This window comes from Rhipicephalus sanguineus, chromosome 4 (assembly GCF_013339695.2).
Source record: "Rhipicephalus sanguineus isolate Rsan-2018 chromosome 4, BIME_Rsan_1.4, whole genome shotgun sequence".
NCBI lineage: Eukaryota > Metazoa > Arthropoda > Arachnida > Ixodida > Ixodidae > Rhipicephalus > Rhipicephalus sanguineus.
The window spans coordinates 105,090,259-105,103,590 of record NC_051179.1 but is presented as its reverse complement, the minus strand read 5'-3'; the positions used below and the strand labels follow the sequence as shown (position 1 = coordinate 105,103,590).

Below are 13,332 nucleotides of genomic sequence, written 5' to 3'. Positions count from 1 at the left end.
TGCTGATGTGTAATCAATAAGTTGTGGAAAGCACTTTTGTACATTTCACACCCTTAATCAATTAATGTCTGTGCGACTGCCCACAATAACCCAAGTCGGAAGCAAGTGGATAGCACCATAGAGCTTCCTACGGTACAGTGAACTCCCATTAAGACGAACTCGGTTGAGACGAATTCTCGCTTATGCCGAACAACAGAAAACTGTTTGTTTGGTTTCCCATAGACTCAATGCAAAAAAAATTCTCTTAAGACGAACTGCCCAACTGTACTCTTCTGTTAAGACGAACTTTCATCCACTATGCTGGTGATTCTGCGAAATGAACACTGCAGTCTTGGTGGGGCATTCAGGCGACCAAGAAAAAGCAAAAAAGAAAAAAATGCTTCCTGGAGCAAAGACGCTGAGGGTGCGAGATAAAGGAAAAAGAAGGGTCAGCTGAAAAGGTATCCCCCTCACCTCCAGCTTGTGGGTGGGGGAGGTGCGGGCTTTATCAGCCAAGACAGGCTTTATCAGCCAAGAAAGCAACAAAAAGAGTAGGGGGATTTACAACTGGGACTCCCAAGCCATTGTGTCCTTTTGTATCCCCCCCCTCCCCGTTCTTCAATTTCCCAGCTGGAGTACAAAGGAGAACAGAACACAAGAGCTTGGGGCCCCTCCGCTGTGGTCAGAGGGGCAAATGCAAGGGGAGTGAAGGAAAAAAAATAAAGAAAAAGCGACAACGGGAACAAAAATTGTCTGTGCATTACAATCGAGTAGCATAGACCGCTTATAACGTAAGTCGCCGGAGTCGCGAATATCCGCACTATAAGCGGTACCGCACTATAACCAAAAGAACGTTTTTGAAAGGTTGCACGTGTGCGAGACATGACGAACAGGCAGGCGCGCGATTCCGACTATCGAGGCATGCGACTGGGACGTATGTTTGCATCTGCTTACATTTGAAAATGTTGAACGGTTAGCGTCCGCGGACCTGCGGTGGCGACATAACGAACGCGGAAAAAATGCGCCGTCACGGGAAGTCGCCGCGGTATCGCACTGCGCGTGCGCGATGTCGAAAACGGTGGCGACCACAAACCACCACTCGAGAGTTTCACACGCACGCCCGTGTTTTCGTTAAAGATGTAAGTCACCCCTTCTAAATGCAACAACTGCAAAATGTTTCATTGACTCGGCAGCAAACCGCAACTTCTGTAGTCCGCGGCCGCCGACATGGCAGCTAGCGCTCGTTAGGCCTAGCGTGCGCGTTGCAACTTGGCATGCCGTCGCGAGAAGCTTGCCCTGACAACACGGAGATCGGGCGTAAAAGAGATCGCACTCGCGAGCTAAACCGAGCGCATCACGCGTGAAACGAACTTTCGGTTCGCGGTCGGGAGAACAGCCGCGGCAACTATCCTGAAAAAAGTATTTCAAGCTTGTAAGTCCGCCTGTTGGTGGCAAAGGCGAAAGCGCAGTCGCGTCTCAAAGCATTGTTACTTGCGGGGGAATCGAGGTTCCACGCGCGATATCAGCGCTCTACGACGAAGCAACTATTTTCCCGACGGAGACAAACAGCGGTAACGCGCTCTTGATGCGGACGCGGGCACCCGTACGTAGCGGAGCGCGCATGTCAAGCGGCCGAAGGGGCAAAGGCTTCTCCGTCGGCACGCAACCGCTCCCCCTCCCCAAAACACGCACCCGCGCCGGGCTGCTGCCCCCCACCGCCGTCCTTTTTTTCTTTTTTCTTTCTCCCTCCGCTCCTTGTTCGTTCGTTCCGCGTCCCATCCTCCTTTGTAACCCCGTTGCCGCTCTCTGCCCCGCCGGCGCATCTCCGCTGTGAAGAACGCTCGCTCTCTCACACTCTGAGAACGTTCCGGCAGCCGCATTATAACCGGTCTTTCATCTCGGGGGACTGCACAATAAGCGGTATGCGTATACATGGAGTTCTATGGGAGAGTAAACGGGAGTCAGAAAAAACCGCGTTATAGCCGGTACTGCACTGTAAGCGGTTACGTTATAAGTGGTCTGAGCTGTACAACTTTTGGGGCAGTTTGGGGTGCACTCCCACCAGAGGGGTCGGGTGTATTGTCATCGCACAATGTCGGCCGAGCACATTTTGTAATCAGTTCGCGTGCGTTGTATCTGTTCCCACTGAAGTGCAAATTGTGATGAGCCATTTTGATTATGGAAGTGTACGACAAGGGAAGGCTATTTTGTACACAATATAGCTGCGCCCTGTCTTTTTCGTGTGCACGAGGCTTGTGACCGTGAGTAGCGTGACTTCAGCTGCACGTCGATCAGGAAAAGTTACTACGGGCCGAAAATGGGAAAATATCCGGACCTCGAAGAAAACCTTGCAGACTTTCTTAAGCAACTCAGCATATCATGACTTTGTCAAGGCAACAGCATGCGACCGAGGCGTATCCAGAAGTGAAGAGCCAACAAAACAGGCTCACAGAAGAAAAGGAACTGCCAGGACAATAAATATACAAGGAAAATTGTGCTTCTCTCTATCTCTTTTTTTTTGTAATCGTCAACATAGGAGCGTGTTAAAGTTTCATCATTAAAATGTAGTAGCAGTATCTTCATAAATTTTTTTTATTTTTGAGCCTGCGAAATCAGGTGCTCGTACGATTCGTGTAAATGCTCTGCTTGAAGGCATAGTTTTTATCTAGATGAGCCAAATAAATGATTTTTCTTGTCTTTTTGCCCCCATTGTAAGTCTACTCCATTCAGTGTTTTCAAGTAACATATTTGGATGCACTTGGCATGTTAGCATCTCTCTTTTTGGGGGCACTTCTGATAAGCCGAACTCCTGATAAGATGAACAGATGACCGCGGTCCCTTCGAGTTCGTCTTAACGGGAGTCTACTGTACTTACTAGAGGGGACTGTGGCGCTACGATCTTTCAGCCACCATGGGAATGATGGGTAGTGCACGGATTAGCCTAATCTTCGTGCTTGTGGCTTCGAATGCACGTGTGGGTTTGTTTATTGTTGTGTTTTGTCGTTTGTTTCGAATAACAGAATGGATCGTTGTGAACTTCGGAGCCGATTTGAATTGGTGAGCCTAAAAAAATGTCAAGGTGGTGGAGTGGAACTGCCGAACGTTTGCTGAACTTCGTCTTGTGACACAGCGGCTGCAGGCCGCCCGGAGTCAAACGGAGCCGAAAGAACGAAACTTAGACGAATCCGTGTACTACCCATCATTCCTATGCTGGCTGAAGTGCCATGTGTTGAAGCTCCCATAGACCCATAGACACAAGCGCCAGTTTTCCCTCTAGTGTATTGTTAGGAAACTCTATGGGTAGCACGAGGAAGGAGCAGCCCACATCCTCTTTGCCTAGCTGCTTTGTTCGCTCCCGCTGCCCAGTGCTATGCAATTCTTCTTGTTCCGGACTCACAGGAAAGGATATCAGACTGTCTCTCGGTTAAGGAGGCAATCCTCTTGTTGAAGCAAGAAAAGTACTTTAGCTGCAAGTACTAATGCTACGGGTTGGGGATGCGACACCTACAGAATTTCCGTGGGCAATGAACTTGAAACTGGCCTGCAGTCCTAGCCACACACAGAGCAATGCCCTCACAGAGGAGTCTGTCTGTTCATGGTACAGTGCTCACAGATTGAAATGTGACAACAAAATTTTCATTATAACAACTGGTATGTGCAACAGCTCGAAATAACTGTGTAATGTCGCTACAAATACACTCAAACCTCATTATAACAAAGTTGCATCTGCCACGAAAATAACTTCGTTATATCCGAAAATTCGTTATAAACGTTTATTTACAACACTGTAGCTATGACGAGACTATTCTTCATTTACTTCGTTATAACCGATAATTCGTTATATCCGTGTTCGTTATAACGAGGTTTGAGTGTATAGTCACTAAAGGTGATGTTGGTTCTGGTGTAAGAGTGCGAGCCGATACTACGCCGATGGGACATGAACTGAGGACTGTGGAAACAAACGTACCGTATAAACGCGTGTAAGGGCCGCACCCGTGTAAGGGCCGCACCCCGTTTTTTTGACGTGCATATTCTAAAAAAAAAAAAAATCCGCGTAAGGGCCGCACCCACACTTTCCTCAACCAATACGTATTCAAAATGCGCGCGCGCGTAAGCTTCTAGGTGTAGTCGATAGATGGCGCAAGGAAACGCAACCATCATCATCGTCACCAGAGTATATTTATATATTTTTGGATTTTATTCGTGTTAAGATGTTCGTGAAGTGGGCTAAAAATTTTAACTTTTTTATTAGTATTCATAGACCCGCCAACCAAAGGTTAAAGTAGGATTTTATCTTTAGCTTCTCACATCTCTATACAAACGCGCTATCGGCGCTATTCATATCGGCATTAGCATCACCAACTTTGGCATGGCGTTCGCGTTGTTCGGTTTGTGCAGTTCAGCCAGCCAATTGCTGTAGTTTTCTGCACTGTTCGATGACCTTCGTGCTAGCTTGTTTTCTACACGGCGTTCACGTTTTGGCAAGATGGGCAAGTACCTGAATAGCTACACTGCTGGCTATAAGTTGAAGGTGATCGAGTATGCTCTCGAGCATGGGAAACGTGCCGCCGACAGAAAATTCGACGTTGAGAAGTGTGTTCGACGTTGGTGTGCTCAAAAAGGAGCCTTGCGAAACACCAACAGCACTAAGGGCGCTTTCCGAGGAGAGCAGTGCAAGTTTCCCGATTTGGAAGAAGACTTGCTCCGCTATGTGACTGAAGTGCGGAATGATGGTCTTGCGCTCACAACGGACATGCTGCGTGTGAAGGAACTAGCCTTGGCGACTGTACTTGGGTGGATCCTATCTGCGTGGAGCTCGGTGTCGACGGACATTGTGTCCCGAAGTTTTAAAGTCGCCGGGATATCTAACAGCTTGGATGGCACGGAAGATGACTGCTTGTGGGGTGACGGCGCTTCGCAGCACGCCATCTCATCTCGGACTCCAAGTCTGAGGACTCGCCGAGTGACGACGATTGAGCACGTATGTCGCAATAAATGTCGTATACTGCAATAAAAGCTCTTCGTTCGCTAACTGGTGCGTTTTTACTTAAAAAAAAAAAAAATGTCGCGTGTATGGGCCGCACCCTGAAAATTGGCCCTCATTTCTTGAAAAAAAAGTGCGGCCCTTACACGCGTTTATACGGTATGTACATTACTTAGCCCTAAATTGTCGCAACTGAATCCGTGAGCACACACAGGCACACATGTGAAACCAACTTCACATCTACGAAGCCTTAGCATAAGCCAATGTTTTTGAACTGAAAGTGAAAGGCCCTTCAGAGTCAGATTTTGGTTACACGATGCGATGCTTGGTCCCCTGCAACACAATCAGGTGGTCCTGCGCCGTGCACATCACTTCCATTCAAAGGCTGCATGGAGTGACGACCCCGATTGACATGCATGGGTCACCCAATTTACTTCCAGCCCAGCTATCACAGAAACCGTGCAAAACGGAGCACTCACAAATGAGGTAGTTGACATCAGGAGGGAATGTCCGTAGCAGATCCAGGATGTAGTGCCTGTTGTCGTTGCCCGTAATGCCCTGGAACGAGACAAGAGTACGGCACTTGATGAAGGAAGCTGGGCTAGCTGACAGCTAAAGATAACCGACATTTCCAGTAGTTCTCGGAAAGAAGACAAGAGAAGACCAAAGATGCTACCATTTACACTAATTTACTACCTGGAAAAATACGTCTGGAATGTTTTGGTGCCAAAGACAGTAGGGCTCAGTTTATGGCAATGATTAGTAAATATCGACAAGCAAATTAAGCAGTCAAACATTTGCTGTTGCACTGAAACACGAGAGCATTTGCATCACCCTGATTTTAAAATTGTTCTAGCAAGATGTGCTTGCCCTGCTTCCCTTCGACAACTTTACTACATGAGGTCATCTAGCAGGTCTACAACACCAGCAATATAAGACATGATGAAATGACGATGACCAAAGCTGAAAATGATCATTTCAAAAGCTAGCTCCATTGAACTAACTTCAATTGTACCAACAAAGCTAGTAATCATGCCAGCTCATCAAGGATTACCGTACGTTTAAAAGTAAACCACAGATTTCGGACTAGCCCTTTTGCCTCCAGTTGTAACATGGTAGACCTAAACACCCAAGAATGTTTCCACATCCATAAAGCCACCTTGTTTTGTGGGGCAGTTCACCCACCTAATGATGGTGTAGTCGTTCTGCAAGCTCAGTGTGCAAGAACAGTTTTCTTGCTACATCATAACATTGTGGGCCAGTTTGTTTGGCTTCCAAGATTAACCCTTAGAGGGCCAATGATGTACATGTACATCCTCGCTTGTATGTTTAAGAAGCCCGCCTTTTTCGATCATTTCTCTTGCTTGGCATGCATTGCCACATTGCGGTAATTTGTGAATTTTTTTTCTTGCGCTGATGTTTCTTTGTTTCTTTTTTTATGCTTTACTACAGCGGTGCGCTGGCTATCGCTTGCGCATTCGGTGGTGCACGGGCGCGTAGCAAGTAATTTTGGTTTTGTCCTTTGGGTGGCTTCCGCTTCTAGTGCCCGCGAAACTGATGGCTGTCCAGCTTCCAATCTCTCAAAGGGAGACCGAACGTTATTCTCTTGTTTACTGCTCACTGGAGCACAATTACACCTGTTTCCGTGCACGCGCTGACAGACACAAATGATGCCACTGTGGTTGCGTTTCTAGTTTTGGGGGCCCACAAAAACAAATTCTGTCTCGTTGGCAATAAGACGAAGGATTATCATGAGTTTTTCACTTGTTTTGCTTTCCAGACACACGCACAACCATACAGTTTGTCCTTTAGTGCACTCACACGTGCATTTCGCTTGTGCTATAGAAGTGCATGCTGGTTGCTATGCTACAAGCAAGCCGAGCAGCATACTCTGGTGCCAGGGTATCTACCGAGTTGACTTTTCTAAATTCCCCGAGTTTTCCAGGTTTTCCCTGAGTGTTTTTGCTAAAATTCCCTGAGTGAAGCAGAACTTCGTTTAATGTCAAGATGGGTAGAGACCATATCGCTCGGTGATGTCACTCTCTAATACGCACGTTAGAAAATAAAAACGACTTAATCCCATTTGAATAGTACACAGAACAGTTAAACCTCAATATAGCGAAGTTGGTAAAAGTGGCAACTCACTTCGTTATATCGAAACTTCGTTAAACTGAAATTCGACCTTTCATGCAAGGCATAGTTACTGAACGATTAATCTTAAACTGAAAATGCCACAAGAATGCTTTTTTTTATTTTTTGCGTGAAAAAAAATCAATTTTGTTGAGCCTGAAGTGCAGCAATCACAGTTAAATGCCTTGACGAGTGCCACATGTATATACGAAACAAATGCGGGTTTAATGCACTGTGGAATTGCGCTTGTTCTGCTGCTGCGGGTTGTTGTCAAATCCTCGCGTGTTGCCCAGAGCAATGCAACGCCTTTGCTACCATGTTGCCCAGCCGAACCATTTGCTCTCCACAAATGCAAAACATCGAAAACCATCCCACGTTAGAAAAAAAAGAGTCAAAGTTTCACCGCGAGAGCAAAACAGTAAATCCGATAGCAACAAAGAGGAATTTTATATGAATATAGGCTGGCAGCTCGCTCCTTCAGAAAACGCAGTCGCTGCACTGAGAGAAGTGCCCTATCTATGGCTCAGGGACGGATTCAGGTACCTAATGGGGGGGGGGGGGGGGTTACAAAGGCTGAAGCCCCCGCTCAGCAGTGCATTTTGGTGGGTCACGCATATTTACAACAGCCCAGAGGGGATTATGGCGGTGCGTAAGAAGCCTTCGTTGTAAATGTGCATAGGGAAGCAGGAAAAGGTAGAGCGATGAGAGAGGTAGAGAGCAGGGACAAGATTCTCTTTACCCCTTTTGGACAATGGCAGGCAAAGCTACCTGAAAAAGGGGGCAAACTCAACAGGCAGCCTGACAAAGGAGGTGGACGACAGTCACTGAAGGGAGGGGGCGGGGGCTGGCTTAAGGGGGGAGGGAGCGATCGCCGCTACCCCCCCCCCCTTGGATCCGCCAGTGCTATGGCTTCAAGGGAAGTTTTGCAATTAGAGCACAACACCTGCAAAGGTATGAGCCGTCTGCTGATCCCCACTAAAGATACCGCGGCACACGCGACCACGCCCACTGGTACAAAGTACGCACTTCCTGTCGGACTCACGCAGCCCCTCCCCCCCACCCCAACTCGCCAGCTCCTATCTCCATGTGCCCATCGCACGAACGAGACGGTCGACTCGTTTCACCTCTGCTTAAGCCCCATTCGTCGGCAGCGCTCGCGCGCTTTCACTTGCGCATGGAGCATACGACACGCGGGGTGATGTAATCGCGATTTCGACTTGATAAGGAAGATCATGGCGAAGGCATAAAATTCGTGTCGGAGTGTCTATACAATTGCTATCGCAAAAAAAAAGCAATATAGATGCGGGCTAAGATCTCATGAAAGCACGGTAACAGCCTGAATTACGGCACATCCGATTATGGTGGAAACGTTACTGTTTTCCGACATCGCGCGCCGAATCGAGCCAATGGGACCCGTGCTGGTGTCGCGAATTTCGGTCACCGCTATGCCTTGGCTCTGAAAACTTTTGTAATTCGGCTTTGTAGCAAACATCCACGTGGTGTGGCTGGTAATTGCGAGCTGCTGCCCCCAAAAATATCGGTCGACTGCCTAAAACTTGTTTCAGCAGTGCCCTCATCGGGCAAAAAGAAAAAAAGCTTTCACTCGCTGTGAATGGACCCGTTAGTTACGCTAGCTCTCGCCTGGAAATTTGTTCTATTCTTCACGGAGTCCTAAATAGCATCTTTGAAGCTCGGGATCCGAGCGAGCGAGCTCTCCGATAACAGCCAACAAGCGTCGTCTTTTTTCTCGCCGATCGGGATGGCTTGCCAGATACCAGCCTTGTCGAAGACATCCGCTTCCTGAACGATCGCGATCGCTTGCAAGATAACTCAAGCTCGTTACATCTACTGCTACCGCTTCTACAACTAATCATGCTTGTTATTTGACACGCGGCGATAACAAAAACACCATATCGGGCGCTAACGCACAGCACGCGCGAGAAAGAATACAGAACTACACCGTGTAGTCACAGAACACCCTGACAACATTGCGCGATACGATGTGTCGTAGTTCATGGTTCCCGCATGCCGCGCATTAGCCTGATTCTCTCCCACTCCACTGCTCCGAAGGCGATGACAGCATCGAGGTGCGCCACTTCCCCGCAGCCGCAGCAGCCGTTTGATTTGAAAAATGCGTTCACAAAATATCGAGCCAGCGCTACTGCGACTTTCGTTGCCTTTCAATAAAGTTACTGTGGATTTTCCCTGATGGGAGCACAATTTCCCTGAGTTTTCCCTGAGAATTTCCAGATTACCCAAAATCCCTGAGAATTCCCGGTTTTCCCGGTCGGTAGACACCCTGGGTGCGCTTATTTGAACGATGTTTATTACAATGCATCGTTTCTTAAAAGTCCGAAGAATTTAAATCAGTAATGGAAAAAATCGACCCTGGGGGGCCACATTTGGCGAAAAAATTCAACCCTCAAAGGGTTAAAAGGGGCCACTCACCTTGCACTCAACAGACGAGCACAGCTCCACTTCTTCGCCCTTCTCGTTGATTACACTGCACACAACAGCGGCAGAAAAATCTGGTTGGCAATCATTTTCACCCGCAATACCACGCAGTGCACAATCAGGCAGACCAAAGAAAGATCTTTTTTATGACGTATGACCAAGAAAGCTCACCTGTGAGGCAGTATTTTCAGTGCATTTCCGGCCTTCTTCAACTGCAAAAAGGGCACGTAAACATCAGGCTTGTAAAGTGATGCATTCACTCAATTCACGCAACAGCGAAGGATAAGAAACGATCGAATGAAGTTAAACAGTTTTTAAGAAACGCAAACATAAGAAGTAATTAAAGAACTGACCAGCTCCAGGTAGTCTGGATGCGTGACGACCGTCTTGCCGAAGTCCACCGACCCATAGACGACCGATTGGTCTTGCTCTCGCTCGAGGATGCCAGGGATGATAGACTGGGCCGTGACTCGGTAGCCCCGGTAGTCCACCACCACCGTGCCCAGCGTGCACAGGCCGTCCACGTCCACGGCCGCATACGCTCGCACACCCTGTACGAGAAGACGACCAGGCATTAGAAGGGCGCAGGACGTCACTGACTAAATGTAAAGCTGACTGAAGGGAATCCAACAGCCCACACATTACATGTATGTGACTTGCCCATGATTTGGCTGTAATAGGTTGTTCATTGATGGATAAAAAAACCAAATCCAGACTTCCACATGATGAATCTTGCAGCATTACCTCAGTGCCTTTATGTCAGTGTGATGCTGCCAGATTTTAAAAGAATTCTCTCATGTTTGGGCCATTGTTGCATGATTAATGTTTCTGAAGCTTGCGAAGTTGAATCTCCAGCTGCTCTAAAAGTTTTTGCACTCAATTTAATCTAAGCGCAAGCCAATTTGGCTGGCGCTTGGATTAAATTGTGTGGGAAAACCTGTAGAATACAGTGCAGTACATCAGTGCCGATAAAAAGTTGACTGGGCTCGACAAGGTGATGTCAAAATCCAGGATCTCATGACGAGCTAGTGCCATTACTACCTGTGCTTTTCAGTCCTTTATACTAGGCTTGTATGAATATTCGAGAACCTTGAATATTCGAACGAATATTACAGTATTTGAGTTCGCTTCGATTCAAATTCAAACTACTGGAAATTTTTAAGTGTTCGAAATGAACGAATAGGTGTATATTAGTCTGCATGTAACCCCCCTGTAATGGTGGTTTCACTGCAGTGGAGGGGTGCTATACCGTGAATACACCTTTCCAGAAAAAATCCGCACTGCCGCGAAGCCCCACTTCAAGGTTAAATGAACATAAACATTGATTCATCATTTTTGAAGTTTAGAAGCTTGTTATACCTGCTTATATGCTCTACGTAGAGTAAATTTTAAAACTGAACATATTTGGAAGGTTTTCACTAAGTTTCTACAAAAAGTCAAATCCTGCTACTATTTAAAGTTGCTTCCACTTCTTTTGAACCAGAAAGAATGACATTTGCACATGCCTCGTTTCAATTAAAAAAAATATAGTGCAGGTTAGTTGGGTCATGACAAATATGCTCATTTTTCTTTATAATATGTGATATACACTGTTCGAATTCGACTTGAAATTATTCGACCCCATCACTATTCGCTTCGAACCTAAAGTTTACTATTCACACAAGCCTACTTTATGCACAACTGCAAATCTGTGCTTTTGGATTTGCGCGCTCCTACAACTTACCTGCAAGTCATTGCACGGTGCTGCAAAAGCAGCTGCGTCGCCACCCAGTTCCTTGTAGTGGTCTCGCACATCAAAGCCCAGGCTAAAGAAGATGTTATTCCAGATGAACATCTGCATCCTGCGAGGCAACAAGTTTGTGAGTGCACTGTGCTGGCACTGCATGGATACAGTGCAACGCACATCAATGGCTGATGAAATGTACACTTGTGAATGCAAATGCTGGCTGACCTCAAAAGGATCCAAAAGAATCAAAATTAACCGAGGAGGTGTGCGCACCAAAGCAGCATTATGCAATAGATACAACGCAAGCAAAGTGCAAGTGCAAGAGGTGGGGGGATGCTTTAAAGCATGCCTCCCAACTTTCAATCACCGACACTATAAGGGATAACAAGAAGTGAATAATGTCAATGATGTACACTTTTTGTACTTTAATACTGCACCTAAACTGTAGACAAATTCAAGAAATATAATAGGAAATGTCGTACTATTCCGTGCAATGGGTGCCCAGCCTACTCACTTGGTCTCCTCCCCAGGATTGATGGCCATGACGTTGCCATCGACCACAGCGACGGCTCCCCGTGTGGCAGCAGCCACGAAGTCGCTGTGCACCTTGAAGACTGCACGTTCGCGCAGTAGCCGCTCGGGCAGGGTCTTGCGTGGCAGCTCGCGCGTCGTCTGCAGCTCGTCGTTCCAGTCACGCGTCTGGCCAGGGATGTGCTCCTCGTAGCCCAGCTTGAACGAAAATGCTGAGCGAAAAAAAGGAACGCACAAAGGCGATAGTGCAAGCGTCATTAGCATGAATTTCTGCTAGCAGGGGTGAGACGGACGAAACTGAATTGGGAGCAGTTTTTGGAGAAGTAAAATTTCGATTTTGGAGCAGAACAGCCTTAAAGGAGTGGTGACAGAAATATTCGGACACAATTTGACTGTTGAATCACACTAATGGGTGCATATAGGTGCCATCTGTACAATATCAGCCACAAATACAGCTTAAAAGGTATTTTAGTTGAGTATTGAAGTTCGTGAAAGTGCCGGATCGGAAATAGAAGCAAAAGACGATGAGGTCACCGAGTGGATACCACGTACGTCACGAGTTCTGGCCGGGTTACCGGAGGCGTGTACGAGACCGACAAAGCTGGTAGCGACACCTGATGATGCGTAGCCTAACCAGAGACCTACAATATAACATCGCAGCGACTTACCCGCTTACTGGTTCTATGTAAAGCATTTGCAGTGAGATAATTAGCAACTCACAGTATTCTCATTGCTTTTTTTCCCGACAAGAACTACAACGCGACGGAAAAAATCGAAAAAAAAATTATTGTAGTTGGACAAAACGCCACAAGATGTCGCTACGGGCTCCGCAGTTGTAAGCAGTTGCTGCTGCTGCTGCAGCCGTCAACAGCTCCAGTAACCAGGTACCCGCAAACGATAGGAAGTCTACAGACGAACTAAAGCTATCTGCTGGGTTCATATTGCGTAGTGGACAGATAACTGCTTCGACCCTCCGACGTGCGTACGTGGGATTGGCATGCCTTGAGAACGCGGCGTTGCCTGATATAAATACGAGTCAGTAAAGCGTACATCACGTCATTTGCATGTTACGCATAAACACTGTTACAGAGTGCCAATGTTGTGATTTCAATGCTTCCTTCGTCACTTCTCATCCTGCTACTTTACGAATGATCGGAGCAAAAATGTTTCAGCACGTCTAATGCTGCGGCTACTCCAAGCCTGGCGGAAAACGTCGCCTCAGTTGGACAACGACTACAAGAACAAAATCGCAGCTACCGGCGAGATTCGCAAAGTGAATCGAGCTTTTCTTACTGATTTTTACACTCCTGCCAGCTCTTTCGTCCATCGCCGCACTAGAAAAGCAACGTAGTTTGACAATCGAGGAAGCAAGCACTCGCAACGCACAACACCTTCTCAACACAGCAAACGAAACAGCAGCACTGACAACATAGCAGAAGCTGGCCCGTGACGTCACTGGTTCTTGCGGTCTTGTTTACCAAGTAGACCATCTACGTCACGGGGCACCGAGTGCTCTTCGAAATCGAAA

The 13,332-nt window shown here is 47.1% G+C and overlaps 1 protein-coding gene across 1 annotated transcript in view; it reads right to left on the bottom strand.

Annotated features, from left to right (window-relative positions):
• Nucleotides 1–13,332, bottom strand: part of LOC119390512 (clustered mitochondria protein homolog) — a 90,656-nt gene that overhangs the window by 36,862 nt on the left and 40,462 nt on the right. The window contains exons 10-15 of the mRNA XM_037658126.2: nt 11,788–12,016; nt 11,271–11,388; nt 9,901–10,098; nt 9,719–9,759; nt 9,542–9,596; nt 5,443–5,521 (exon numbers count right to left, since the gene is read on the bottom strand). Of these exons, the coding sequence (XP_037514054.1) occupies nt 5,443–5,521; nt 9,542–9,596; nt 9,719–9,759; nt 9,901–10,098; nt 11,271–11,388; nt 11,788–12,016 (720 nt within the window). The remainder of the gene's footprint in view (nt 1–5,442; nt 5,522–9,541; nt 9,597–9,718; nt 9,760–9,900; nt 10,099–11,270; nt 11,389–11,787; nt 12,017–13,332) is intronic.